This window comes from Plectropomus leopardus, chromosome 14 (genome assembly GCF_008729295.1).
Source record: "Plectropomus leopardus isolate mb chromosome 14, YSFRI_Pleo_2.0, whole genome shotgun sequence".
Taxonomy (NCBI): domain Eukaryota; kingdom Metazoa; phylum Chordata; class Actinopteri; order Perciformes; family Serranidae; genus Plectropomus; species Plectropomus leopardus.
The window spans coordinates 26,147,582-26,172,537 of record NC_056476.1 but is presented as its reverse complement, the minus strand read 5'-3'; the positions used below and the strand labels follow the sequence as shown (position 1 = coordinate 26,172,537).

Here is a 24,956-nt window from a genome sequence, read left to right as displayed (position 1 = left end):
TGTGTGTGTGCGTGCGTGCGTGTGTGTGTGTGCGTGTGCGTGCATGCATGCGCGCGCGTGTGCATGTGCGAGTGTCCTGGTGTGTATTGATTGGTAGTAGCAGCAGGTCGATGTCTCTGACAGGCTGAATTACAGTAATCAGTCATTATTGACTCCCCATCTTTCTGCTACACACACCTCTCTCCTCTTCTGTCTCTCCACCTCTCCCTCCCAGCGCTGCCCTCTACTCCTGTCACTCCTTGTTTCTTCTCTTCTCTCTCTCCTCTGTCTCCCCAGTCCTGTGTCTCTGTCTCAACATCCCTCCATGTCTTGTGCTCTAATATTTTCTCCCGCTGTCTTGTATCACTCGGTCCTCCTTATCATCATTTCTTTATCTCTCTAATACTGTCCCTGTATTTTCTCTCTTGTCTTTCTAACTCCCTTATCTGGGTTCATCTCTGTCTCTCCTTTATCTCTGTCATATTGCCTGGTTTTCCTCTTTTTCAGATTTCTTGTCTTTCAGTTTTTTTCACTCCCCCGCTTTCTGTACTGTTTATTCTCATTACTCTAAATGATGAGAAACTCTGACATCATGATGTCATAGAAATCCCTAATAACTGTTGTTTGAAAAAGTCCCTTGTTTACTTTTATTTAGTTTTGCGTGGAGACCTTAGGCCAAAGGACATAAAAGTTACCCAAAAGAAATACACATTTACATACAAGCACAAGAACACCCAACAGTTTATTTAGTAAATTTTAGTTAACAAAAATAATAAAGTTCCTGCATACACCAGAACGAAATTACAATATTTTATTAACACATTACGTGGAGGAGTGAACACATTTTGCATGCTGATTCATCAGATTTTCTTTGTGCTTTTCCACCAGGTGTGGCTTAATATAATCAGGTGCTGATTAGCAGAGAATCAAACAGGTTTTCATTCCCCGATTCCTCCTACAGACTGTGAGACTTTGCAATCGTATACACTGCAAAAATGGCCTGTCAAATTTAAGGCCAAGCACCCTAGATTTAAGCATACTTGCACTTAAAAGAAGCAAATTTGGCTGCCAGTGCAGTAAGCAAATTTTGCTTGTTAAGATGTCTTAAAACCAGTAAAACTGTGTGACTCTCATTATAGCCCATAAAATCTTGAAATAAGATCAAAAACACTAATTTCAAGCAATTTATTTAAGCCTAGTTGGACATACTAGTGCTTAAAATAAGGTTTCTATAGACCTGAAGTGGATGTTTCCAGACTTGTCTCCTGTATCTAGTTAAAAATTAACTCAGAAAAAGACAAAGATGCTTAACAAGACCAGGCAAGTGATATTTACTTGAATTAAGTCAAATGATCTTTCCTAGTCAGCACTAGATAATCCATTTATACTTAAAACAAGACTAACTAGATTTTTTAATCTAAATGTAAGATTATTACACTTGGTTAGATCGGCAGGTTTTGCAGTGTAAGTTAAGTGCAAGCTGCACTCTGCGATATGGATCTCAATAAACTTGGAAACGACATCAAGTTTGATGTGTACAGACTGCGGTAATATCACCTACTGAATCGCAGGCTACAACCTATGTCCATTGAAGTCAATACGCAAGAACAAAACGTTGATGGCGTGCATTATCCATCTACACCACTGTAGTGGTAAGAGAAAAATGTAAACTAATAAATCGAGGCCTCGCTATAGTGGCATTTATTTGTTGAAAGACGTCTGAAAAGGAGGATGAGAAGAATGTGGACACTGTCATGGCCAATTTGGCATTAAGAGCTCAAAGTGAGTTACATTTACTAGCATTTAGCAGTGTCGTGCTGATCAGTGCGTCATTTCGTGCTGCATTTCTATTGGTTGGGTTGTATACGTAGGCCGCAACAGCAGTCACAGAGTTTGATCCATGTCACGTAAATAGAATATTCTGTTTGCATGTTCAGTAACAGACCTCTTTTTTTCTAAATGAGCATGTTCTTATCAAGATATTTAGGAAAATCTCTGTTTTTGTTTGTTTGCTTCCTTGTTGTTGTTGTTTTTTGTTTTAGGTTTTAGAAGAATTCTTGGGAGAGAATGTCATCTAAGATTTTTATCACAGTTTGCGTCACACAGCCTCTTGCTTAGCTACGATCGTCTCTGTCAGTTATCATGTATATTTTGTACACATCGCCAACAGTTTGCAAGGCTGTGGGGTAGAGATGCATCCCCAAAAGAAAAGCCCACTGTTTGGGTCTGAAGGAGAAGCACACCTACGTATAAACATTAGGAAAGATCTGGACATCATCAGGTTTTTAGATATGCACAAATATCACAAAGTTGACCACTTCAAGAAGGTGGTTGAGGGAATGAAAGAGAGGGGTTATGTTCATGTGGCCAACCTTGCGCGCCACCAATGGAAAACTTTGAAGCAGTCCTATTTTGATGCAGAAAAGCGAAATGGCACAAGCAGCTCCAGCTGTTCCACTTTTCCATATTGTGACGTGATAAACAAAATGTTAGGGTACGTTACTTGGTTTACATCGCTGCATGTAAACAGATATATTAGTGGAATATTAATTTCCTTAACCATGTAAACATCTTAGTAGAAATACTGTATTTTCTGGAATAAGGCAAGAACTGGAATATTTTGTGTATGTAATCGTAGTCACTAATAGCCAATACCATCTCCAATTCTACTATACAAAATTAAATATATAAATATTACATTTCCATTTTCTCAAGATAAAAATCTGGCCATTCCAGCCTCCAATACTAAGAGGATGAATCAATCCAGAATGTACATGCATGCATATTTCTGTAAATATCGTAAAGTACAAAGTACATGAATACAGTCATGATAAGATACCTCTCAAAACTAGTAGAAAAATAAAGATATAAGGAAAGAGGGTATTATGCAACATACTTAATACATCACCACACATTACAAAAGGAGGAGGTGAATTTTATTGACAGAGTAGACATCAAATTGGTCAGTTGGATAAATATTATTGATAATTTAAAACATGGTAAGACATATGTCAGAATGCAAAAATACTAATTTCGGAGTGCTTTATAAGTTGTATTGACTCTGAATCTGAAACTGATGTCAAGTTTGTGATCTGGTGCCTTAACTACTTATGGCACCAGAATTTAAGACAATAGAGCAATAAAGGCATGAAGTACAGGCGCAGTGGAGCTTTATAGATAAATATGATGTATAGTTTTAAGCTTTTTGTTGTACAAAGATCAAACATTCCTGGAGATTAGATCCCGTCCTACACACGAGGGTTTGATGCCCTTGTGTTCCCCTCGACTCCTGTTTCAAGCTGTGTGTGTCATCTGTGTGTCTGATTCTGAGTGCTGCACTGTGACATCAAGTATCCTCACAGAGGGACCCACACAGAAGCAAGTGGGGGTAGAGAGATGGAAAAGCAGGTTGGCAGTGTGAAGTGTGTCACTGGTTAACTGGCATTTTTCTCTTCTTTCTTTTTCTGTCTATCTCTGTCTGTCTTCCTCCCTCCCTCTCTCTCTCTCTTTCTCTCTCTCTCTCTCTCTCTCTCTCTCTCTCTCTCTCTCTCTCTGTCTCCTGGCCCTCGGGGCGGTCCATCTGCCTTCTCTCTCTGTCTCTCTCTCTCTCTCTCTGATCTTTCATTCACCATGACTAGAGCCATCCAACAGTACACACACATACACACTCTCACATGGAGTGCCAGGCTGCTGGGGCAGCTGTGTGTAAGCACAGCTCTATCTCACATATCAGCTCATTGCAGCAAGAAAAGCAATCCAAGACCCCCACGCACGCACGCACGCACGCACGCATGCACACACACACACACACACACACACACACACTGCTGCTCTCCATATAGGCCTCACTATACTCACAATGAAACGCAATACACACCAGGTTTTAAAACTTCACCCCCCTCTGATAACACATTTACACAGCAGTAAATCTTAAGTCAATGTCAGGAAAGATGTGTTCTTCCTGTATCCCACCACAATGGAGTCAGACCCTCTGAACTCATAGATTAGACCAGATGAAAGTGGGAAGCAGACTTCTGAGTGATATATTTGTGTCACCGCTCCTTAAGTAAGAGCAGAGTCCCTGAAACTCTTGCTGTGTTCGATCATATCAGGAAAATTCTAAATTCTTACCTTGTGCCTCAAAAATGCAATGCAGGAGCTCCTAACGGGGAATTCTTAAGAGTGCTACACTTCAGTCCTGATTCATTCCTTAAGAATAACTAATGTGATGTGTGCAAAATTTCAGCTTTAAAATCCTAAATATGCTCATCATAATACTTTCAAGTAATGTTTGAAGGCTAAGTTATATGAGATTCTATACTTTTTTCTTTTTTTTTTTTACAAATTCCATGAAAAGACTAAACCCAACAATGAATTGATTAACCTACTAACCTAACCTACTACTGAAGTCTGATGTACCGTCTTCCTCTTTGCCATTGAAGTCTTAAGTTGTATTGTCGCAAACACATCACTGAGCCAAACTGTTGCACTGGGCATCAGAGAAAGTAAATCAGGAAGTAAATGTAGAGTGCTCTAGGGATGCTGTTTCCCTTTAGGCTGACATGGAAGTTAGTGTCACCCTGGTTCCCACATCAAAAAGCCTATGGAATTTTTCCATTGAAGTTTGGATCAGAAGATAAATGGTGTGGCAAACAAGTTTGTTACTTACATGTATTGTTCCTCAAGATAATCTCCACAATTAAAAAACACTTTAATGTTTTTTGAAGCCCTAAATGTAATCAGCAGAAATAAAAAGCAAAAGTTAGGCTACGCACAAAAAACACAACAGTTGCATGACTAAACATCACCACCACAACAAGTCTGTAAAGCCGTGTTCAGCATGATGACATCCTGTAGTCTCATTTAGCCTCTTGTCTGTAGCTGCCTTTATTTAGACACATAACAGCTTCAAAATTCTCAAGTGGGGTATTTACTGACGTATTTTATGTCGTAGAACAAAACGTGACAATCTCTTCAGCTTGTGTTAACCACAGACCTTGTTTCAGGCTTCTAACCAAAAACCCATTCAAAAAACTCACTGACTTCAAGATGAGGGAACTGGGAGTGCTAAAATGCAACTCATTTCCAGGTTTTAGGACTCATTCCTAGAGTACTCTATTGAGAGACAGCCTAACACGTGTAGAATATGGAATTTTGAAGCACAGTTCATAACATAATATGCCAGTTATAGCACAAAGATGATGCTTAATATGATTAAATAAGCTTTAGGTTAAAAAGTAGTCTGTTTTTTTTCTAAACATCAAAATAATTACAGCATTGATTTGTGCCTTTATGCTGCAGTGATTTAGTTTTTCATCCATGTGACCATAAATCTGTTTCAAAATATACTTTTAAGGATAAATAAGAGTAGTGTGACCCCAAGTTCTTTGAGCAGAGTCTCTATGGAGTGGTCCAGTGCTTTGGCCAAAATTCACCTCGCCAGATCTACAGCTGATCCATCATCTGATAACGCTCTGTGCGTGCGTGCGTGCGTGCCGTGCGTGCATGCATGTACTTGTGTTTGAGTTGAGAGAGTTTGAGAGATATTTGTATGTGATAGGTGTTGGTGTGTGTGAGGGTGTTCATGTTGGTGTTTAGTGTACAAGTGTGTGAAAGAGCAAGCTGTGGCCATCCTCCATCTGCTCCTGGGTGATTGTGGTTCTGGGGAACAATGTTGGAGAGACACTAAGCTGCTACACACACACATGTTCCAGCAAGTGTGTGTATGTGTGTGTTTGTGTGCATGAATTTTCAAAGTATATCACTCCATGCACTAGTGTATTTCATGGTGTTTGTGTCAGATGTGTATACATTCACTCGCAGGATTAGAGCTATTGTGTGTGTGTGTGTGTGAGAGAGAGAGAGAGAGAGAGAGAGAGAGAGAGAGAGAGAACGGGACATCCCCTCTAGTAGTTGATTGGCAGAGATAGCTGCACTGAGGCTGGGGTCAGCATATGGCTCAGTGTGATAGCGATGCCGTGTGTGTGTTTGTGTGTGTGTGTGTGTGGGTGTGTGTGTTTTCTGTGCATGTGCGTGTCACTGCCTTCCCCTCTTTTTCACACTCTGTTCCCAGTGAAATGATGGCAGCTCTGGGCATGTAGCGCTATTATCCCCCATATCCACACACACTTGCACACACGCACTAGAGCAGCCAAACGCCTAGCGGCCTGCCTGGCTCCTCTTTGCCAGCTCCCACAATAGAGCCTATTGTCCCAGTAAGGCTACAATCTGCTGTGTGTGACAAGGAGTGTGTGTTCCTCACCACAGGAGAAAGGTGAGGGCAGAACCTTACAAATTGAAGACATTTTGTTATTGCTGATGCTGAAACGGGGTCATGTTATCCTCAACCTCCGCTGAGCTCCACTACACCCATGAGCCATAGAGGAGGCACTTTGTTTGACATAAGAGAAAGCTGCACTGCTGCCTGTCTTCATGTTGCAACCTGCTGTATTTGATGGAAGTGTGTGATTAACAAATGAGTTATTACAACTGCTGATGCAGGTGCATTAAAAATCTCATAGAAATTTCTGATATTTCCTGAGAAATAAGTCCACTGATTTTTGTTTGGTTTAAAATTTTAAATAAATAACAAAAATACCTTTCCACTACAGATGAAATTGTCAGCCCACTTCATCTTCTGCATATTGTTAAATATGGATGGTTATAAATATATTTTTCCCATCTGGTCTTCATCTAAAACACAGCATTCTATTAGCAGCCATATCTGCAAATTGACAACAAATCAACACCACACGTCAAGTGGTATTTGATGCTTAAAGATACAATTAGTATTGGGTTGAGGGGCTGTGTTGTAGTGTGGGTAAGGAAATGAATGCGTGCAGAGGGGGAGGCAATTGTGGTTAATTGTTTCCCGTCGGGCAGATAGAGGAAATGAAAAGAAAAGGGTGAGGAGGAGGAGGGGTCACCGCTAATCTCTCCCCTTCTCCTTGGGGGAATGTGTGTTAGTGTTTTTGTGTATGTGATGCTTTCAGGATCTGTCAGTCTTTTTCACACGCACATATTAGCACTATGGTGTTTGACACATTCTAACATCTGCTTAATCTTATAATACAGCTGTTACTCTGCTACCAGGGGAATTTATTTTTGAGCTACAAATTACTTGCTCTCAGTTATTTTTGATGTAGATCATGCTAGTTTAAAAAACAAAAAGGTAAATCTTTTATTTGGGGCCCATAATGGTAATGTGCCATAGGTCATACAGGCTTTTTTTTTCATCTGCAGCTTGTAAACACAGGAAAAACATACAAAAGCATATAAGGCAAACTGTACCTGAGTTCTGTGGGTAGGGCGATAATTTTCATTATTGATTATTCTGCTGATTATTTTCACAATTAATTAATCCTTTAGTGTATACAATTCAGGCTTTCCCACACATTCATTTATTTGCCACAGCCCACCGTGATCATAACATCTACTGCCAGGTATTGATTTTGTTTGTTTAGGGCTGACTGTTCATTTGGAGCTCTATTGGAGAGTTTGGTTATACGTTGCACCACACTCTCGGAGTGCAGAGCATAGTCTGGGCACAGATGGAGCAGTAAAACTCTAGGTGCAGTGAAAGTGAAACTTACCATTCCTAGCACTGTATCTTAAGTTTACTTTCACTCAGTCTGCAGCAGCTGCTCCTCTCATCCAAGTATCAGATCAGTTAGCAAAGATAAATCAGTTATCCCCTCATTCAGCTCAAACTGCTGCTGAGGAAAAAGAAATTGTCAAAACGTGTCACAATTTCCCGGAGCCCAAAGTAATGTCCTCAGATTGCTTCTTTTGTCCAGTCCAAATCCAACGATTCTTCATTTATTATCATAAGTTATTAAGAGTAGCAAAATCACAAATTTAAGAAGGTGGAATTTGCAAATGTTTGACATGTTTGCTTGAAATATGACTGACATTATTAATTGATCATCAAAATAGTTTGCAATTAATTTTCTTTTGATAAACTTAAAATAGACTTAAAGAAAGTGAATTTAAGCCTTTTTAGTTCACAGTAAAGCATAAAAGCTGCTATAATGTATTAAGGAAGACCTACTGAGTCAGTATGAGAGGCTGCTGATTACATTGATAAAACATTTAAAACTACCAAAACACCTCACTTTTCAACAAGAGATGTTCTTGACACAGCAAATCTTTAGACAATAGCCCTGGACTGACAACGACTGCTCGCAGGAGTGTGTCTCAAACTAACAAAAAGCACTGTTGTTTTTACTTAGTGTGGAATCTTTATGTAGCACACACACATACATGTCTGACTGGAACACTCCATAGATACGGCGGTCTGAGATCTGGATTATCAAAGACAGGCAGGCAAATTGCTGGTTTGCAAGGTCTATTACTTTAGATATTACTCATGTTCTATTGTGGGTTTTTTTTGGTCTAATTTCTGCAATATATGATTCATGTAATGACTGAGTGTGTCTCTGCGTGTGTTGTGTGCACACGTACGTGCCTTGTCGCTGAGAGCTGTGCAGACACATGAGTTGTAGCCATCAGTGGCTTGATCATGGCTTGTTGGAGCAGACCCCCCTCTGACTGGTAAACAAGCTAATCTGTAAGCTCTTTCTCTGTGTGTGTGTGTGTGTGTGTGTGTGTGTGTGTGTGTGTGTGTGTGTGTGTGTGTGTGTGTGTGTGTGTGTGTGTGTGTATTTGTGCGCGTGCGCAGGTATAAATGTGTGTATGCGCTTCGTGGCGGGATGTGTGAATGTAAGTATTCTTATGTGACAAGGTGTTTAAGATTCAGGGTGGGATGTCACAGATGACCAAGACCATGATAGAGTGCAATACAGCAAACTGTGTGTCATAAGCTCTAACAACCATCTGCAATTTGGCCTGAAAAAACAGAAGAAAATGGTTTTCACAGGCTGAGTTTAGGGACATTGATAGATAATTAAGGACTAATCAACATATTAACCCACAGCTAGTGAGGGCCAAGTGTGACAGTTTATCCGAGCAGGTGTTTATATATGAGGGCTGCTGCTACAAATGCCTCTTTTTATTATTGATTAATACACTGACTATTTGCTCTGTAAAATGTTAAAATATTGTGACATCCTAAATGCTACTTCCACCTAATGGCCCACACTCACAAAATATTTACTTAATGTTCATTTGATAAGAAAAGTGGAGAAGAAGAGTGAAGCAAATATTTAAGAAACTAGAACCATGAAAAGTTTGGCACAAAATGACAAAAGAGTCTCCAGTTAATTTCAGATACAAGATTGATTAATCATTTAAGCTCTAATATATGTATTTAGTTTTACTTAACGCTCCTAATTTGGTATAAAACTTTTACTAATATTATGAACTATTAAGGGCCATTGTCTTATTTTTACTTGGCCTTTAGTAGTTTGAATGTCAAACATATTAATTACAAGTGGAAATATGGAAAGCAAATAGGCTTTAACTTTGAATTCAACATCTGAAAGAAACACTGGGGATGTCAGAACATAGGTTTTATTTTTAATTTTTTAGCCTCTCATATCCATATTCAATATCTGTATTTGTGTTTATATGGGTTTACTGTGTGTGTGTATGTGTTGAGGATGAATATTGTCTAAGGCCCTAAACATATGTCCCATTTTTTCGTGCCCTCAAATCCTTTACAAACAATAACAGTGGCATGACATGGCGATTACAATCATTTATCATCATTTGCGGACATGTTTTGGCTGCTGTTCTTCTTTAAGTTAGCCGCTAACTGCTAACAGCTGCATTTTAAATTTCCTGTTGTGAGTTGCTCAAACAACACATCAAAACATCACACCTGTCTTACCCATGGTCCCGTCCTGCCTATCCCAGCTGACACTGGGGGAGAGGCGGGGTACATCCTGGACAGGTCGTCAGACTATCACAGGGCTGACACAGAGAGACAGACACAGAGAGACAGACACAGGGAGAACATGCAGACTCCTCACAGAGGAGTGGAGCTTAGGATCACAGTGAACTCTCTTTCTGGGAGGCGACAGTGCTAACCACTACACCTCAGAGCCACCTCGTAAATAACAGTCCGTGGTATATATGGAGGAGAGGTTGATCATTATAGCGCAGAGCTACCGAGAAGTTTAAATTTTTCTTACAACGTCTGGAAGAACATAAGCTCTGAACTCGGGATTTCTCATAAGTAGGTTAGGATATGGTGCTGGTTATAGTCTCTTAGCAACAGCAGGCGCAACCTTCCTCCATGCCCTTGAAAGTTGGCACAAGAGCACCCAGTGCCCGACCTTACATTTCCAGGCGGTAAAAGAAGCAACGTGTTGTCCCTAACAGTTGTTAGAGCCTGCAGATAAGAACAGGATTCATCTCCTTAATCAGAGAATTATTATTATGGCCTCCGTGACGTTCACCAACACCCACCTGCGTGTGTGTGTATGTGTGTGTTTGTGCACTTTGCTGTGTGTGTCCGTTAAATAAAGCTTGTAATTGTGCTGGCAGCTTTAGGGCTCCCCAGTGGTGACGGGGAGGAGGGGTTAGTGTGTGTGGGTGTGTAGGTTCGTGTGTGAACCTTTGATGCACACACACATGTCAAAGGATGAAATAGTGGGGTGACAAGGGGCCAATTAATGTATCGTATCTGTTTTTCTTGTTGGTCTCTGTGCCTGCATTGGGTTAAAAAGCAGATGAATAGGGGTAAATATAATTGTAGAAGTGTGTGTGTGTGTGTGTGTGTGTGTGTGTGTGTGTGTGTGTGTGTGTGGTTTCCATGCGCATTGGCCCCTAACAATAAGTAGTGCATTAGACCAGCCTATCTCTATCCTCATCTTTGGCGTACGTGGACACACACACACTCTTAATGAAATCACAAAGCCTCCATATCATTGCTATCGCAGAAAGATATAAACCCATTAGCTTTTTTCCTTTGGGCATGGACACACACACATGCAGACACGCACAGGTTTATCATTACACGCTGTAAAGCTTTTCCAATTGTATTATCCCTCTGATGTCCTTCTCTCTGTTGTCTGTTCCAATGCCTGGGGTGGAGAGGACAGAGGGATAATACAATTGGAAAAGCTTTACAGCGTGTAATGATAAACCTGTGCGTGTCTGCATGTGTGTGTGTCCATGCCCAAAGGAAAAAAGCTAATGGGTTTATATCTTTCTGCGATAGCAATGATATGGAGGCTTTGTGATTTCATTAAGAGTGTGTGTGTGTCCACGTACGCCAAAGATGAGGATAGAGATAGGCTGGTCTAATGCACTACTTATTGTTAGGGGCCAATGCGCATGGAAACCACACACACACACTCTTAATGAAATCACAAAGCCTCCATATCATTGCTATCGCAGAAAGATATAAACCCATTAGCTTTTTTCCTTTGGGCATGGACACACACACATGCAGACACGCACAGGTTTATCATTACACGCTGTAAAGCTTTTCCAATTGTATTATCCCTCTGATGTCCTTCTCTCTGTTGTCTGTTCCAATGCCTGGGGTGGAGAGGACAGATAGGGTGGGTGTGGGTTTTTGTTTGTGTGTGAGATGCAGAGTGAGATACAGTGTTACTGAAGGGAGGTATCTTTTATAAAAGCTTATGAATATGGCCCGTTTTTGCACTTTTAATATATTTTTTTACCTTTAAGCATTGATGTTAAAGCTTGATAACAGACTGTTCATACCTGTTGGCTTTGCTTTGTTCACATTCGAAATCACACAAGGTACAACAGGATAGGTTGTCTTACTTCACAGTAATAGAGATATTACTGATTTACACCATCAAATTGAAGTGGGAATTATTCATTTGTCTGACCAAAGGTAAGGAAAATCTGAATAGCAGTGAGCGACCACTGTTCAGAGAAAGCTGAACTCATGGGTATTGGTTCCTCTTACTCTCCTATCGTTTCGGTCATTTTCAATATAAAGCAACTGTATAAAAAGATGGACGACTTGCCTTCACTTACCACCACTATGCTTAAGTGAAGCTGAAATGTCCCATACAAATACAGCCACTGCCATCTTGCACTGGTGGCGTCATTAGGAGCCAGAGTCTGCACAGTAGTGATATCTGCGGTGGGGGAGTTCCCACCTAAGCACCTGTCTGACCAAACGCGAGCAGCCCCATTGAATGCGAGCACAAGCATTGGCTGTCACAGCTGTCAGTCATGGCAGAAAATCCCTATTTGTACAATTGAATAACTTATTAAAACCAAACTTTTAATAAAAACACAAAATTTGAACAAATATCAGGGTGAGGAGATCTTCCTTCAGTGACAGAAACCATTTTTGGGAGAAATGTATTTGGTGTGTACTTTGAGTTTTTAGTGTGGTCCTGTGTCCTATTTACTAAAATGAGTGGCAGGCTTTATGACCTATACTGCAGACAGACATCAGGGGCCAATCAGGACTGAAAAGTTACACTTTGGGGAACTGTCATGTTGTCCATCTTTACATACAGTCTGTGAAGCAAACAGCAGGAGAGAGCCGACTATATTCAACTGACGCTATGCCGTTTGGAGCCATATGCAGATATGCCTTGTGTAGCTTTAAATGTCATCCCTAAGTTCCTTGTAGTTTCCACCTGTCATGCTAAGGTGTCCATTGCAACACTAATGAGTAAACAAGGCCAGTAATATTCTAAATGATCATCATCCTACAGCCTGTGTATCCATAGCCTGATATGGCTTATTCATCTGTGCCATAGTGCTCCATTTGCAGTGAAACTAGCAAAACACATGAATGTGCCAAGTCATTTTAATGATAGTTTTTTTAATTAATTTATTACTATGAGCCTCTAAACTGTAGTTTATTTGGAACCAATCTAATATATACTATCCTGCTTCCATAAATATACTTTTCATGCACCTAATGTTAATTGATTTGCAGCTAAAATAGTTCCCAACATATGCACTATTTTATCCTTTTTGGGTAAAATTTGGTAGCAATTACAGTTTCCAACTGATTTCTTTGTGTATTTTTCTTCTTAATGAAGTAGAGAATTGTGATGTGTTTTAAAGATGTTTTACATCAGACAGGGCTGGGAAGTCAGAATGTGCTGAGAAACAGACACATAACACATTGTTGGTTTTGGTACTTGTTTTAGGTTGAGAAAATGTAGAATAATGCTGTCTTTTCTTTATATTTCTTATTCTTTAAAGGTTCTGTCTGTTATTCTCAAGAAAGTTTTGTTATTAATGACACAAGTAAACTGCAGTCAACATCCTGTTGCTCGCTTTTGCAATGCACAGGCACAAGCAAGCACCTTGGCTTCGACCAAAACAGTGACATAACAAACAAAAATGAATGTGACTGACCAGCATCATATTGACAAAATGCTGGAAATAAATTACAGTCATACATAGAATGTGAAATGCTTCTATATTTCATTTGGACCACTGGCTTCATAATGCTAATTTACAGCCAGCTGGCTATCCTTAGCTTACGTTAAGTTCAGCTAGTTGCTAAACTAATATTAGCTAGCTAGCTGTTACTTGTCTACCCTGCATGGATCTGGCATTGAGTGCTCCATAACGTAAGCTGAGAAAGTCATTTACAAACCAGCACGGGGGAGTCTGGATGAATTAAGAAGACTTTTTCCTCTCGTAATGGTAGTTTAGTGTTAGTTAGCTAACAAGAGAGAGACAGCAGACGGCAGCTTCGGGGACACACCTTTGTTAAGCTGCTATAGCAACTGGAGTTGAGCCAGTATAAACCCCAGCACATGGCATCACAGCAGGCTGTTGGCCAGCAGCAGCTCTGGGTCTAACTTGTGTAATGGCAGCAACAGAAAGTTTGCTGATCCGTTTGGGAGTCATGGTGGTCCAGGATCAGTTCCTTGGCATTTGGTCTTGTGTTGGAGGTCCTTCATTGGGACACCACAGAAAAATATATATGAGATAAACACAGCAAGTGTGGACTCTGTGTTGCTGTTAGTGCTGGTCGTTTGTTGACATTAGCGGACTCTGTTTCTAAGCTAATGTTAGCTACCTAGCTGAAAGGAGGCAAGGCACCTGGGAGCACACAAATGTGCATTTTTCACAATCAATCAGTCCCAGGTCCTTTATACAGAAATCAGTCCACACTCCACAGGCTGTTAAAGGCAACACGGAAAGTCAGGGAAGGTCTCAGTTTATAAGTTGTGTCACCCATTGTCAATAAAAAGTGATTAATACATGCAAAAAAAATTACATGCAGTACCTGACAGTTTTCTCATGTAGCAGTAGCTATTTCTCACATCAGTTGTAAAGTTAATGAAGTATGACTGGCGTTGGTGATATTGAAAGTAATTTTTGATATCATCTGCTCCACTGCTTCACTAAGCAGTTGCTCTCTCACCAGCATTGTAGCTACTGTCAGTGAAGCCGTTTTCAGACTTAAAGTACAACGTCCACACATGTCAGTGGCCATTACTTGTGTTTGTGATGATAGTTTCTCTTCTGGGATTCCACTAATCTATGTTTACAGTCAGAGAACCTGTTGTATAGACATTATTAGATGTGTCTTTAAGGCAGGGAGAGTCGAGATATTGTCTGAACAATGGGAGTTGAGGCACCATGTGAGATTTTCCAAAGAGCTCACTATACAAAACTATTCCAGTTAATTTAATTTTCCTCCAACATTCATTTCATTAGAATGTGTTTTTCATTGTTGTTTTTTTCACTTAAGTCTTAGCCATACCATCCATAAAACCACTGTACCAAAACCATTTTCAAAGCTTAACTCTTGACTTTTTGCAACAGCATATTCAAATGTTGTTTGTCTAGCAGCCTGTGCAGGTTGGAGAAGTACTGTTTTTTATACCCAATTCAGAACGGCTGAGTTGCTCAGTTTTAACCCTCATTGTCAATATGAATGGGTAAAAGTGTGTCATCCGGCCTTGTGAACAGGAAAAAGTCCACAAAAGTACTATTTGAAATTACATTTAAAAATATCTGATTTGAATAGATGACCAAAGTGCTTTTAGCAGAGTTTAAACTAGATGACTATCCTTTGAGAGAGCCAGGAAATTAACTCTTTTTTTTTCTTTTATTAAGATTTCTTTTTCCCCAGATGATTCAGTCACCGTCATGTCATGTACCATTTATTCAAATGTTTCTTTCTTTTATAATCAGAATTCATTTGGTTGATGTAGATGTATATAAAGGCTCTTGCTGAGCTGTAAATACATGTCATGGCAGTCCAAAGAGAGTTAGATTTTCCTTTATGCATGACTGACACAGGGAAAGATTTAAATTTTAACTTTCATTTTAAAATAAATTTCCAAACTTCTAAATTAAACAGCAGTTGTTGTCAGTATTTGAATTAGAATTAGAAAGAACTACAAATAAACCAATTTTGATTTAAGGTTGTCATAAAAGTCAACAGGGTTGAATGCGCTCCATAGCACCTATACGTCTGCTCACAGTATATTGTGTTTTTTGAGTACAGATACAATCCTCCGTACAAACACTGGCACTCACACACACACACACACACACACATCCCAGCGGTGGGCCCAACTCCTAATGTGCTAACAAGCTCCCTTTCTCCTCCCTTCGCCTCCTCTCCTCCTCCAGTCTCCCTCAGTCTCAAGTGATCGCAGGAGTTGAACACCGCCACAATGAACTGCGCCGCGGGAGAGAGAGGGAGAGAAAAGGGCTGAAATGGCGAGAGAGAGTGAGAGAGTAAGAGCTGGAGATGGCACGAACACCTCACTCTCTCCTCTCTTTTCAGCCACGCACAAGAAAATGAGTTTCTGACTCGATACAAAAGAGCCTTTTTATCCGCCCCCTCTCTCCTCTATCTTTCTCCTGTCCGCCTTTCTTTGCTCTGCTTTCTCCCTTTTCTTCCTCACCAGCCTTTTTCCCCCTCTTCCTCCCCTTATAATTTTCCCTCTTTTTTTCTCTTTCTCCCTCTGAAAGAGAGATATTTTTCTGCTAATGACTTAATAAGAGGAGCCATCTGAAATTCAATTACAGTAGATTTTGTAGCGACGACTGCCATTTGGATGGAGGGATGGATGAAGGCAGAGATGTGTGAATGCGATGCAGATCTATTTTCTTTGACCTCTCATGGGTCTCTACGTTGTGATAGTAATAATAATTTCTTGCATGGTATTATGAGCTGAAAATGTATTATCTCGTAAACTTGTTATTATCAGACTCTGCACACCTATGGTCCCCCCACACAGGTGTTGTCACATATTTTAGCAGATGCTCAATGCTGTGGTTGTGTCAAAATTCCCATCATACTCTCTGTAGTGCACTTTATTTACCCATCTACCATTTTAAATCAGTGTTCAGATTCTGAGTATTAAATTTATGCTTTATATAGTGCCTTTTTTTCCTTGTTGGACGCAAGGTTGAAGATTGGAAGGAGTAACTTTTACCTGCTTTTGCCCAGGTGGCAACATTGACTCTACTTTCACAGCAGACTGGTCATATTAGGAAAAGCACTGGTGTTATGGTGTTTTAGTCAGCCAGTATGCACAACCAGAAGCCTGAAACTGAAGCAGCTAAGTGGAATTTAGCCGTAATTAATCTTATTTACAACTGTGCTTTTCTTCATTTGATGTGTCAATATGTCCTCTGCAACTAAGGAATATTGTTATTGGTTGATAGAATTTGTCATGAAACTCTACTTACTGTAACTTCAATAAATTACTGTCCTTATTAAGGTCAGGTAAGCAGAATTCTTGAAAAGGAAAAAAAATCGGGAGTTCCCTCTTCCTGCTCTCCGTTCTCTGTCCTAAGCCCCTCCCACCAGACCACCATGGACATATGCATGCATTTCATACAGTAACTCAGTGTTTCCCATACATGAATTTATGTAATCATAATTCTTGTGAAGTTGTGTGCAGTGCATTGGCTCAGCCCCTCTTTGCCCCACACTATTTCTCTATTTATCACACCACAGAAGAGTCAAGAATTAGCTAGCCACCTCGTGGTCCCTCCACCTCACAGCTCGCAAGACTGACCTTTGGTCGGCAGCTGCAGTGGCCTGAATTCAGCCAGCGCAGATCCTTTCAGCACCAGGTGCCCCTGCGGGCTTGTGGCCAACAGCAGCAACAGAAAGTTTGCTAATCAAGCTGGGAATCTGCATTGTCCGGCTCTCTGGAGCTAAAGTTTGCACTGGCTGGATTTGTGTCTCCTGAGGTGCTGCCTGCTCTCCTGGCAAGGTAGTTTTGTGTTAGCAGGGATGAGGCGGAAGACACGCTTTGTCGCTAATATGAGCTACATCAAGATAAACTTTTGGCTTCAGTTAGCAGAAGGCTAAGCTCTTAGCAACATTTTCTCTCAATTTCCTCAACTCTTTGCCAATATTGATGTGTTTTATTATCAGATGCTCTTTGAGACTCTTTTGATATGTCAGTCTTTATTTTTTTGGGTTGCTTTGCAATTAAGGTAGATGTTGCCAATGCTGGAAAGTAACTTTCTGGTGGATTCTCCGCAACTGAATCTGACTTTCACTGGAGGGATTTGCATGCACATCAACAGAAGCTTATAGACAGAGTGCCCTCTTTCTAAAATGACCACCTCTCATAATGGGCTAGATTTCAAAAATTGGAAAGGGAGCCAAGAGAGAAGTCTAATTTCTCTTAGACCCATTTAATTGCACTATGCTTTAAGTTTATTATGGGAATTTGGCCCAGTGAAGCCATGAATTGCCTACTTCAGCTTCAAACAGAGTAATTGAAACCACCTGTGTGGGGGCACAGGGCCTTCAATCATCCTAAATATGAGGGAGATGTTACTGCTTATGTAAAAGTTTTGCATCGATAGAGCATCCATCTCTCCTGAGGTTGCCTCTTCCCAGCGGAGAGCTGGTGTTTGTGACACAGTGACATCAGGCAGAAACCCACGCTGAGAGGAAGAAAGACGGACAGAGAAATAAAGGAGGGAGGGTGAAAGAGTGAAGAAAAGTGAAGTGATGTTCCTGTAATTTATCTCAGCAGTGGTGCCATGCCCATGTATTTATCTCTTTCTCTTGTCCTTGTTCTTTCTTTGAGTTTTCCCTGCTTCTGTAGACTTCTGTAGACTCTTTCCCGCAGGTGTCCTTTTTCAACTTTGCAGAAATTACGAAACACTGGCCTTTTATAGAGCAGTGCATTTCTAAAAACTTGCAGATACTGTTTACAGATACTTTGCGTAGGTGCTGCTTCATACAGAAACACAATATCTAAACACGATATAAAAATGATAGTATTGTTTGCAGGAATAGGTCTTAGTCCTAATTGCATTACATCCACACATCTCTCCCCCTGTCTCTCTCTTCTCACACACATTCACTCACCAAAGGCACCTGAGGTGGAAGTGTGATGCAGGGGAGAGGGAAGCAGGAAATGGCAAACGGCGAGAGAGACTCAATGTGTGAGACACTGGCTTGATGCTCTGTGTGTGACTGCTGCTCTTCTCTCAGCTCTCTCCGGGAGACACACACACACTCGCATCATGTTGTTACCTAAATATCCTCCTTCCCCTGTCTCACCCGCGGTCCTCTCCTTTCACCTCCTCTGTGACTTGCTGCAGGATTCTTACCCTCCTTACCTCTTCACCCTCGCCATTTCCTCCCTGTTTTTTTACACGTTCTCTTCCTCCCTCAGCAGCTCGCTTTCTTTGCAACTCTCGCCTCCATTCCCTCTCCAACTTTATTCCTTTGCCTTTTTCAGTATGATTTAAGTAAGGGATTGGAAAGAATTTCTAAAACAAGAACTGCTATTTTTAGATTTTAAAGTCCTCGAAGTTCCTGTGAAATCAAGTGCGGTTGATTTCACAGAGCCGCGTCATCTGTCCAAAGTTTATTTAAGTTTTCTTCCTCTCTGCTTTGCCAGCTTTTCCTCCCATCCCCTCCTTCTCTAGCCTCCTCCTTCCTCTTTAACTCTGCCAGCGCAGTCTGTCCCTCCACTTTAAAGGAGCCATATTGTTGTTATTATCATTTTCTCTAACTGGATCAGTTACCATTAGACCTGAATCTTTCTTCTTCTGAGGCCCATAGACCTGCTCTCTAACCCAATAGAAAACCCATGGGAGCTATTACAGATGGCCGACCCATTCACAATGCAGCCACACACACACGCACACACACACACAGAGAGAGAGAGAGAGAATGAGGTACAAACACACAGATTTCATTCTGAAGATTCATTGGGCTAATCCCATCACACACTCAAACAGGGACACATGCACTTACATACACACATTGTGCCTGTTCACAACCACTCTTATCAAATACAGACACACACACTCATTGAAAATCATTGGTTATTGGAGCTCACTGAGCAAATGGTAATACTATTGGGAGATGATGGGAGTGATATGTGTGTGTGTGTGTGTGTGTGTGTGTGTGTGTGTGTGTGTGTGTGTGTGTGTCCAAGAGACTGTAACGGCTGCATATGGCTGTCATTATGGTTGGATGTATGAGTGGGACTAAGGAAGAGAGGGTAAATGTCATTCTATCAATGAGGTTATCGCTAATAGATGGACAGTTGAAGTCCTGGTTTCCATTTACTGTGCTCTCAGCTGAATCCCTGCGCCTCCCTCTTTGAATTCATCGCTGAAGGCTGCAATAGTAGGTGATAAAAGGGCTTTGGTTTCCTTTTTTTTTCTTTTCGGCCACAGCTTTCTCAGTAAATTCACATTATGTTTTTATCTGAAATACACTGCTTATTCAATATATTTCATTATGTTTTATATTATACTTGTCTTTTCTGTTATTCCGTTTCTTATTTGTGTTATTTTACAGTGCCTATTTCAACTTTTTTATTTTATTCTCATTTCTGTTACGATTCGTTTTCTGCTCTATTCTAGTGGTTTTATTCCATTAACCTCCAGATATGTTTTTATTTAGAAACTAAGTAACCCTACGACACTTACTAGTGATAGTCCAGTAATTCCTTATTGTGCATACATTTGGTAGATGAACAGGAGACAGAAGAAGCATCTTTAAGTAATTAATAAGTAAATACATGTATAGATATATCCTTTTTTGCTGAAATATTTAGTTAAAGGTTTTTCAGTTTATTTGAAATGTGTAGATCAAGGGAAACATTAAAACAGTCCAGAATGCATACAAGTTTATACTTAAATCTTACTTAAAAGTAAACTTTTGTGATTTAGTCTCCCATTAGGTTTTGGACTTTGAGATACAGATTTAAAAAAAAAAAAAAAAAAAAAAAGAATGGCTTAAATCTGTGCAGTGATGTTCTGACCTTTATTTTCTGAGATAATGCTGATGACATCAGATGTCAGAATTGACAAAGCTCCAAATATGTTCCAGTTTAAGCTTTTTGCTCCTTTCTTGTTCTGTTTATATTTGTGTTTTTCTTTTTGCGTTTGACCTTGACCTTTGACCTCAGCTATGAGGAGCGAGCCCGCTACCTAGAAACCATCGTACAGCACCACCAGGAGCCAACCACATTTGAGGATTACGCAGCACGAGTCTACAGTCCTGCTCCCTGCACGCACCTGCCCTCTGACACTGGTAAGACACAACCTTTTGCCCTGTGAACCTTCCAGTATCCACAAATATTGTGCCACAACAGCACCTGTCAATCAAAGCCTTGGTGATAAGCTTTCAAGAGAACCAGCCACTAATTCACATAGGGTAAATGGCAGTCAAAGTTTGGAGTAGCAGTCAGGAGCACTGACACTAAGCAGTGTACTACTGTGGATGGGGGTAGCAGAAAAATGTATTTTAGCCACCTGAGAAAACTCCCACAGAAAAAAATCAATATCACTTTAAATACATGCCATACTTTATTTTAAGATTGTTATTTATTTATTTATTTTGGCTTTTTATGCCATTATTGGATAGGACAGTTTTTGCTCTCTCCAAAGCCAGACTTCAGATCTTCTGTTGCCTCAATCAGTTGGTTATTTTTTGTTATTGCTTTTTTTTGGTGTTTGAAGGGGTTAGTTTGAATTTACCAAAGTCACACAATAACACAGACTAACTGATCTAGGCAGCTGTAGACCAGCAGCTTCCGTGTTCAGCGAATTAAAATGACTTTTTTGTCACTGTAGTCTAGTGGCTTCAATTAGAGCATAGATGTGGAAGTGAAGCTGTTAACAACTTCCCCTGTCAGATATGGCTGTCTGCAGCAATGTAAAACAGTGAATATATTCTAAATATAGTGTACTCTTTCACTGTTGCTGACTTTTTTTTAGGTGGCTAAGAAACATTTTGCTGCTGCCCCCATCCACAGCTGTACTTTGCTTAGCTTCTGTGTCAGAACTCATGCCTGCTTCGCCAAACTGCATGCTGACCAACATCTAATGTATGTAATACTAACTAAGGAATACTAACTATGGATAAGTACAATTCCTTTAATTCTTTAAAGATTTACTCTGAAGTAATGCAAAGATTTAATCCTAAAAACAAATGCAAGTACTATGAACTGATTCTAGACTGTAAACGACAAACTGTCTTTTTGACACACACACACACACACACACACACACACACACACACACACACACACACACACACACACACACTGGCAGCTCACGGTCTGATTCACAGTCTTGTATCTGCTGAGTTCTGTTTTCTGTCCAAAGCTGTGCTCAGCTTTTTTCTGTCTCCAGAGCATCTCTGAGGAATTAACTGACATCTGATCAGCCGTAGAGATGCCAGGCATGCACATGGGAGTTTTATTCTACTATATATGTTTCCTGTTAAGTTTATTAGACAGATACTGATCATTTTTGTCCGTAATGTGTCTGGTTAAGTGTAATTTAAAATAGTGTGTCTCGCACGTAATCAAATTATTTATAATAATTTGATTTTGCAGCTAAGCCACACATTTTCTTTAGACGGAGGAAACATATAAAGGAACACAACTGTGTGACATATCTGTATATTAATGTGACAGTTTGTAGGAATACAGTGACCTATGTTTAACTTTGTTTCTTTTCTGGTCAAGCAGATGTGTGTGACTGTGAATGTTTGTCTGAATATGTGTATAATTGATCACTGTTGTTTTTCTCGTCCAACTGCTCTTCATCTCACCAGCTGTTGTGTCAAAATATTAATAATTGTACAATAATCAATCTGGTTCGAGGCTGAATAACATTAAGCACAACCTGAAGTGCTATTATATCCCCTAAAATGTTCATTTGGAATATTACATGGTACTGAAATCCCCTGTCAGAATTAGTATAGTGCGCTTTATCAGGTTGTCAGTGTGTTGTTCAGCCCCAAATCACATTTCAGAACACAGGATCAAAAAGTCAGATAATAAGATATTAGGGCTAGATTTTCCTGATATTCACTTATTTCAGTACTTGCACATATAAATTGTCCTAATATATTAGTCCTACTATGTGTGTCATGTCCAAAATTTGGAATTTATATTGTATTTTTGACTTATTATGGACAGCATAATAATCCTGTGTTTTGAAGTAAACCTTACTCAAATTACTGCAACACCACCCCCCTCCATCTCTCTCTATGTCTCTCTCTCTCTACCTCTCTATCTCCCCCTCCCTCCCTTTATATTACTTTACAGATTCCCCTCCCCTTAACAACACAATGATCATTCTTCTCTCTTTCTGTTTGTTTATTTTGATTTCACCTGTTTTGTTAATTTTCATATTTATTTATGTATATTTTCAAATTATTTTCCTGTTCTATTTTGTTTTATTTGCCTTCCCATTTTTTATTTTCATTTATTTCATTTTATTTTGTTTATTTTTTATTTTTTTTTTTTGCCCCCCTCCCCCTCTTTCCCCTCCCTCTCCCCTCCCTTCTTTAGATCGTAATGTCTCACTTGCCTATAGCTAAAAGGTAAGCCTGGTCACATGATTGACTCGCCCTGTTCTGATTGGCTCTTCCTACTGACTTTCGCCTAACCCCCGCTCTCCTCCGATTTCTCCGTTTTCTCAATTTTTTCACTGTCTGTTTTCTCCTTTGTGTTTTCCGCAGTGTAAGCAGGTCTGCATGTGTTTATAGTTGTATACTATTTAAAAGGAAGTGTCATTTTCAGCTCATCTGTGGGTGTACTTTGGTATGACTCATGATGATTTGATAGTTAAGAGGCATGAGATTATGATTTATTCTTTTCTTTTTTTGATCTGAGTAATTAATTCCATTTCATTATGGAACTTTTCGTCTTGAAGCACGGTGTGTGATGTTAGCCCCATTTCTAAACACTGACATATTATCAAATTATAAGATTATTGGGGTGAACAGTAGATAGTAGCATATTTGCACGTCTAATAGAGCAAAATTGGGAGTCATTTTTGTGTCCATCTGATGAATGCAGTCCAATAATCACTCTCCTGTTAGCTCTGTTTTGGTCTCCACCGACTCCTGGGAGAAGTATCCGGCTCAATAGCCGCTTAAGGCCAGATTCACACTGGACGGGGAAGCAGTGCGTGACGGCAACCTCAGCAAACTGCAGCATGTTTCACACTCATGGTACTCACACTGGCAGAGTTGTGGCTGTGACGCTTCTGCAGGGCTGCCCGCTGCTATAAGTACTGTATTTATACATTTATAAGCCCAAATTCCACTTATTTATGAAATCCTGCAAGCTCCTGCATTGTCAACAACATGGCCCTGCAAATATTTCAAAATAAAATGGCTTGTGTCAACAACTGATTGGATTCTGTGGACAGAAATGTTGTCAGAGGACTTTTATTTTGAAACAAGAGCAGGAAAGTTTGAGTAAAGCAGATATGTTTCTAATTCCTCATCTCTTTGGCAGAGAGAGATTTTTAAACTGCTGTAACTTGTTAACACAGGCGCGTAAAAAAAAACAAAAAAAACCAGATTTGGCAGCACTCACACTGCGTCTGCGTCTCGTGTGAATCCAGCGTGATGCTTCTCTATGATTCCCAGATATTCACTATCTGGGCCTACCTATCTGGGGTAGTAAATCTTTCACTAAAAACAGGAGAACAGAAATGCCTCCAGTTTATTTTTTAAAAAGTGTGTGACTTTTATTCCTTTTAACACTGTATCTGCATCATACGAAACTACACTCAGTGGCACGATGAAAGTGATAAATCCTTTTCTAACAAAGTGAAACTTCTGCTCTTCTGTCTGTTGACTCACTCAGTAATTTTCCTTTTTGCTCTGTTAACCTGCGACGTCACACTGACCTGGTGAAACTTTACCTCTAACCTTTTGTATGCTCCTCTCTTCCTGGTTTTGATATGACGTAGTACTGTAGCACTGCTCACACACACACAGTGCGCACACACACATTGAATGTGTTGCTTTAAACTAACATTAAAGTTTTGTTTACTCTTCAGTAGAGTTGGCTGTGTTGTTACATTTGAAATGATTACATTAGTGGTAAGGATAAGCAAAATTCAGCCACAGATTATTCATAAGTTATGTTTTCCGTATCATCATACATGTTGACATATTGTTTCCAGTGTTTGTGTGTTGTCAGTCTGTTTGTGTGTTGTGTCTTTCCATTCTGTCTGTTGAATGTTTTTCTCTTTACGTGTGTGGCAACTTCTCTTTCTTTGTTTTTATTCATTTTTCTGTTTTCTGTTCTCTGACCATCCCTCCTTCACTCTCCTAAACTGCTCCTTTGCCTTCTGCGTATTTTATACCTTCTTTTTTTCTCCTTATCCATCTCTCTTTCCTGTCCATTTCATTTTTTTCCCTTTCCTTTTATTTGATCTCTTCTCTCCTGGTGTTTAAATTGGTCCTGTATCCTCCTTGCTTCCATCTTCTTACCTATTTTATTGCTGGCCCTTCTCTCTTTTCTTTTTGTTTCCTTTCCTCAACTTTCCTCCCTGTCCTCTCCTTTCCTTTACTCCTCTCCTCCTCTCTAGAGGAGCATAGTGTTATGTATATGATGGTCCCTAAACCATTAGACAGCTTTAACCTGCTCAGGGTGAAGGGGAAGGGTCTGAAGCAGAAGGTCCTTCATGCTAGCTGTGAATGGTATGCTTCATAGATAGAAACCTTGTGTATTTTAGTGTCATCTGTAGACCAAGTGGTCACCTTTTTTTAATTATTTTATTTTTTTTAGTCTAGTTTACTCATCTAGTTTTCCAACAGCTCATTTGGAAATTACTTGTAGCCA

General features: G+C 40.0%; 1 protein-coding gene across 6 annotated transcripts in view; it reads left to right on the top strand.

Moving 5' to 3' along the window:
* ralgapa1 (Ral GTPase activating protein catalytic subunit alpha 1) overlaps window positions 1–24,956 on the top strand; it is an 86,594-nt gene that overhangs the window by 56,322 nt on the left and 5,316 nt on the right. For 5 of the 6 annotated variants that reach the window (XM_042500307.1, XM_042500306.1, XM_042500310.1 and 2 more), the window contains one exon: window positions 20,268–20,392. In XM_042500307.1, the coding sequence (XP_042356241.1) occupies window positions 20,268–20,392 (125 nt within the window). Of the gene's footprint in view, window positions 1–20,267; window positions 20,393–22,664; window positions 22,697–24,956 lie in introns of all 6 variants that reach the window. The other variant, XM_042500308.1, reaches the window with a different exon arrangement.